The sequence below is a fragment of the Marmota monax genome, unplaced genomic scaffold (genome assembly GCF_021218885.2).
Source record: "Marmota monax isolate L192 unplaced genomic scaffold, Marmota_monax_Labrador192_F-V1.1 WCK01_AAM20220418_F8-fsc00105, whole genome shotgun sequence".
NCBI lineage: Eukaryota > Metazoa > Chordata > Mammalia > Rodentia > Sciuridae > Marmota > Marmota monax.
Window position 1 is genome coordinate 1,885,711 of NW_026692947.1, and position 6,115 is coordinate 1,891,825.

At 45.5% G+C, this 6,115-nt stretch overlaps 1 protein-coding gene across 1 annotated transcript; it reads left to right on the top strand.

The window, feature by feature from the left end:
- The first annotated feature begins 426 nt into the window (after positions 1–426).
- On the top strand, positions 427–5,503 carry Il19 (interleukin 19). Its single transcript, XM_046452101.2, has 5 exons — positions 427–570; positions 720–785; positions 2,661–2,813; positions 3,754–3,828; positions 5,043–5,503. The coding sequence occupies exons 1-5, from the start codon at positions 427–429 to the stop codon at positions 5,136–5,138; spliced, it is 534 nt and encodes a 177-aa protein (XP_046308057.1). The 3' UTR covers positions 5,139–5,503.
- Positions 5,504–6,115: the final 612 nt, after the last annotated feature.

Here is a 6,115-nt window from a genome sequence, read left to right on the forward strand (position 1 = left end):
CTCCTGCCTCCCTTTCCCATCACAGGAATGATTCTAAGCAGATACACTGGAGTGTTATAACAAAAGGGTGTTGCTGTCTTCCGAGGGCAAACATAAACCAAATGTGCTTTTATGGTTCTTCAGATCTGTTGCCTAACTGCATGGCATAGTGCTAACCCTGTTTTTCTTATGACATTTTTTTAAAAAAATAATTTCTTTTCACCCCTGTTGAGGAAGTAAGCTGTGTTGAGTCATAGTAGTGTGATAGACACACAAATGTGCTCCCCAGGACTTGAGAGAGGACTGAAGAAGACCATATTGAGCTTTCTGGGGGGTGAGGGTGGGAACTTGGGGTGGGGGAGGGGAGGGCGCTTATTCAATTGATTCAAGAAACCCAAGGAAGAGACTCGGACTGGGCAGCTTGACTGCTACCCCTTTCTGCAGGACATGAAGGTACAACGTGTTTCCCTCTGGCTACTGAGTGCAATGCTCATTCTGTGCTCAGCGTACACGCGCTCTCTCAGGAGATGTCCAATTTCCGTGGACATGAGCCATCTAGAAGAGAGTTTCCAAGAAATCAAAAGAGCCATTGTGAGTATGGGTTGGTGACGGTGTGGGCAAGGGGCGTGTCTCACCTGACATCTTAGCTTGGAAGGCAAGTTCTTTCTTGCAGCCTTTTGCATCTCAGGATACCATGGAGTACTTAATGCTTGTGTCTGTCCTTCTGTTTCTCTCCATAGCAAACTAAGGACAACTTCCAAAATGTCACCATCCTGTCCACCTTGGGGGCCCTGCAGAAAACTAAGGTATTCGTCTGAGTCTTCTTTTTACTATAGTGTTATCATTACAGTGAAATGACTCTGGGCTGAGAAAGAAATCCCCACCTGTCCCCTTCTTGTTCCTAATGTCCAGTGCGCTCTCCACACAGCAGGCTTCTCAAGTGTCAACCAATGGGTGAGGTATGCTACTGTCCCAGAGACCTTGAAACCCCTGGTACCAATTTCCTAGAGAAAAATGGGAGTGCCAGGCACACAGAGGGGATAGGATTTCCATGACTTGGGGATGATTTTGGAAGCTTCCATGGGGGGACATGAAAACATAAACACGGTGGTTTAAAAGCTGAGAAATTTGTAGATGAGTGGGTAAAAGAGAAGAAGGTATTTGGGGAATGTGGGAGGGCAGGTGGAAGATCAATGAAGGTGGACACGTGTGCTTAGGAAAGTGAGGTGACCAGGTTGTGATGCAAGGACGTGCAGATGGGGTGAGGTGAGTCATTGCATAATGTCCTTGGCTTTATAAGATGCCAAGAGAGGCTTTATAAGACAGGCAATAGTTACAGAAGGTTTTGGAGACAAAAACTATCTTATCACACAGTATATTACAAAGACAGTCTGGTAAATGTGCTTTCTGGTGGCAACTGGAGACAGCAAAATTAGTCCTGCCATCAACCCAGCTGTGGATCACCCACTTCATGGAAAGAAACTTTATAGTGAACAATTTTAGACCTTGAATGCATTCTAGAAAGATCCAGTGTTTTCCAGGGATGACATATTACAAAGAAATCGAGACCTTGAAAGGGAGAATGACAAGTTAGTGGCTGAGTCAGTAATAGACCCCAAGTTTATGCTTCAATCTCTAGGTTCTTTCTCCTCTGAAGGCTGGAAATATTTGATGTGGAATAAGGAAAGTCATCAAATCTTTAATGTACCCCTTATTTTTCCCCTTTCTCTCTTTTTTTTTTCTGTGCTCTTTTCTAATGCCACAATATTTGAGAATACAGAGGTGTGTAATTTTTGCGCATCTGGTTAAGGGACCCAGTAAGAGTGGAGGAAGGAAAGGCTTTGTGTAGCAGTAGGCTTTACCGCAATCTAGGAAAAGCTGCCCTCGGGGCCAAGGAGGCTTTTACTGCTTTAATGCTACTGGAGATAGATGTGCTGTGCTGTCCCTCTGGGGGACCACACCCTTCTTAGACTGAGCTGTAAATCTGCAGAGTAATTTGCTGGCTGGGCAGAGAGCAAATTGCTACCAGGAGACACTGTCCTGCCAGCTTCTCTGGGCTGTGTCTGCTGATTTAGGAGCCCTTTCTAGGACAGATCTGCATTCTGCAGGCCACAGACCTACCCAGATGTACCCATATCCACAGCTATCAATCTCCATTCTTGCAAATCTCAGCCCCATTCCAATGATCCCTGTGGCTTAAAAAGACAAACTGGAAGAGTTCAGCAGTGTGGTCCAGAGCAGGGTGGTGAGGTTGAACACAGCGTAGCCAAGAATATTGAAGGATGGGAAATGTGGCGGAGCCTCTGGTGATACAAGGAAGTACTTGTCAAGAAAGCTGCTCTGCCTTCAGTTCTTTTAAAAGGGAGACACCTTATTTCTGGAAGAATTTAAATAGAACTTGGTGAGGATATGTTGGGGATGCTGTAGAAAGAATTCTAGTCTAAGATTGGATTCTGCGCCCCAACTTTTGTTAATATTACTCCTGGCTGTTCAGAAAGAGGGAGAAGCTAGAATCTCTCCTCTCCTCACCAGTTTCCTCCTAAGTGACTTTGCTATGGTAGAATGGATGGATTTTAAAAAAATGATTTTTTAGTTCTCTTGCTTCTTGCTGCCCCTACTCAAATGGACTGCTTTGGTCTCTAAGATAACCAAATTAGAGCATCTCTGATTTGTGTCTGTAGCCTTTAGATGTGTGCTGTGTGACCAAGAACCTCCTGGCATTCTACGTGGACAGGGTATTCAAGGATCATCAGGAGTCGGACCCCCAAATCTTGAGAAAAATCAGCAGCATTGCCAACTCCTTCCTCTACATGCAGAAAACTCTGCAGCAATGTGTGAGTTAGCACCTCAGGACTCCAGGCATCTGGTCCTGGTCTGCCCAGGGAGGGGCTGGGACAAGCTGGATCCAGCTGGCCTCTGGTTGGGCTTCTGGAACCATGGGAAATTCCCTGCCCTGTGGTCCATGCAGAGAATCAGGAACCTCTTCCAGTGGTCACTCCTTTCCAGTGTTTCCTGCTTCCTGACACCTCATCTGACAGTGTCCTCATGGGCAATCCTCCTGGAGTGACCAACTTATGTGCAAATATTTCTTAAGTGGTCTGTGAGAAAGCCGGGGCCAAGATTCTAGTTTTACTACAAGTGCACCCCTTAGTCTTTTCGTTTTTGATCCTTTGGGGTTTCCGTACCAGGTGACCGCTGAACAGCTTCTTGGTATAGACTACGTCTAAGGGTCACCTGTAAGTTTATTGGGATCTATTAAAATCAAAACCAAAACTAACCAGTGAAAACTTAGACCTGGAGAAAACCTGGGTTCTGTCCCTTCCCTGCTGATGATTTCTTGTGTGATATGGCAGATGGCTTTGCCTTTCCCTGCCTTAGGTTCTCAAATCGTTAGAAGGGGGAAATGATCTGGTCCTGTCCTGCAATAATGAAATCAAATGGATACATTTAAACAGCTGCTTAATTAATTAACCTATAACAAGTGTAGGATTGCTGTACTCAGAGAGTGGTGACAGGGTAGATACAGGAGCTCTGTTGGTGCTATCTGTGGGCTGTAAATCCAGAAAAAGCAAAAGCCATGGTCAAATGCAGGCTAAGTCCACAAACAAGCCCTATTGTCCTCTGGCTGCTCCAGGAGACTATATAATAATTCACTCACCTCCCACTGACTTTCTCTGTGGGAGAGAGGAAGAATGTCACTTTTCTTGTGGGGAGGTGGTGTAAGAGCTGGACAGGGTGGAAAGGTTCTCTGATAGGCGCCACATTGTATCACAGCAGGTGCAGAGACAATGTCGATGTAGTCAGGAAGCCACCAATGCCACCAAAATCATCCATGACAACTATGATCAGGTAAGATCTGGGAGGATGGAGGGGAGGGCTAATTGGCTAGTTCCCTTTTCCAGCATCCCTCTACCATTTTCTTAGAACCCTTTCATAGCAGGACTGACCTGTGTCCTGATTTGAAGAAAGCACACGCTGTGTAAGATGGGGGTGATGCAGAGGGAGCAAAGGTGGGCAGCGGGTCCTGCACTGCTAGGCATGACATGTGCTACCTGCATGGTGACCTGGTGGTCACTCCTGCCATGGTGTTCTGTGTGCAAGAAACACCCGGCACTTCTCATGCAGGTGTCAATGAAGAGACAGGGCTTCTTGATGCATCACTGGATGATCTTACTGAAGGGCAGATTCTGGTTGTGTGGGTCTGCAGTGAGGCCTTGATTTCTGCCTTCTAACCACACTCCCAAATGATGTTGATGCTTTGGAGAGCAAGGAGGTTGGGGTCCATTCAGAGCTCTGCTACTTTGGGGACAGGCACCACTGGATAGACAGATTTCTAGAAAAAGCTGAGTCAAGTGGCTGTTACCACAAGCCAGGTATCGTCCTAAGCCCACTATAAGTGTTGGCCTATGGATCCTCACAGAAATGCTACGAGTATTATCTACCATTGATAAATTAGAAAATCAAGGCACAAACAGGTTAAGTTACTCAGTGAAGGTCGCCCTGCAGCAAAGTAGTGGTGGTGGGATTTGGTCCCACCTTGGATGACTCCAATGGATGTGCCATTAGATCTTGCCACCTCCTGGTCTGTGAGGAGGAGGAATGGAAGCTGTATTTTAGTTTGACTCTTGCTAACTGTCCAAATGACGTGGGGCAAGGCACTCACCCATATGGGCTTCAGGGCTTTGCTGTATCAAATGGAGACAACATGTTCTCCATACCCACCAGCAATCACAGAGGGGACCAAGGCTTCCTGGAAGAACAAAAATACCAAAGCAAGCTGATACGAAAAGAAAATAAACAGAAGACCTAAACAGTAAAGGGAATTTTTCCTATGAGAAATGTGGTAGGGGGACAAGGGGGAAAGAATGGAGTACTTCTTACTTTGTGCGTAAGGAGTTGACATGAAATTAACCAATAAATGGTGGAAACAAAATTTTGGTTGCCATGCAAATACATTGGGCAAATAAAAAGAAAACCCATGAGGACCAGAAAGTGGGAAAAGTGATTTGCACACTTTGGCACGTCTATAAATGTCACCTTCATGATGATTTCATTGTTTTCAGCTGGAGGTCCCGTCTGCCGCTGTTAAGTCCCTGGGAGAACTCAATGTCTTTCTAGCCTGGATTGGCAAGAATCATCAGGAAACTTCTGCTGCTTGACACGAGGGGCCCATCTAATTATCCGGGGACAAATACCCCTGCGAGGACTCTTATGGGACACAGCTGACTTTGAAGGGGAGTGAGATGGGGAAGACATCCATGTTTATCCAAATGAGGGTCCTTTCAATGGACCTCCCTACTGATGTGGAATTCTGTCCCGGGGCTGGGGCCTTGCAGGGAAAACCTGGGTTCAAGCAGATCTCACCCTACAGCTGGAAGTCCCACTGGCTGGTCTCAGGCTGTCTAATCCCACTTGAAAGTAGCCAAATAGCCTACCCTGGTATTTATAATGAAATATGTCTGTTGAAAGGTCCCAACAGCCATCCTGGAAGGAGAGGGTTGGCTCCCCACTAATTTATTGTGAAGTTGTGTATCCCATGTCTGTGATGTTGAGCTGAAGGGTCTCGTAGTACATATTGTACCAACTGACATTTCTGAATAAACTCCATGCTTTACCAGTAAGTGAAAATGTCTTCTGATTCAGGGACAGTCTGTCAAGGAACCATAAATGAGACATTAGAAATCAAAGAGATCTGGAAGAACATAAAAGATGGGGAAGCTGAGGTCTTGGGGGGATAAGAATTTACCCAGGGCTCAAAACAAATTAGTACAGAAAAGTATTCAAAACTGGGTATAGGACTTCATTTTTTTTTCTATAAGAAAATACCTGAAAAGGGAAGAGCCCTAATATCCAGAGTATACAAAGAACTCAAAAAATTAGACAATAAGAGAACAAACAACCCAATCAACAAATGGGCCAAGGACCTGAACAGACACTTCTCAGAGGAGGACATACAGTCAATCAACAAGTACATGAAAAAATGCTCACCATCTCTAGCTGTCAGAGAAATGCAAATCAAAACCACCCTAAGATACCATCTCACTCCAGTTAGATTGGCAGCCATTATGAAGTCAAACAACAACAAGTGCTGGATGTGGGGAAAAGGGTACACTTGTACATTGCTGGTGGGACTGCA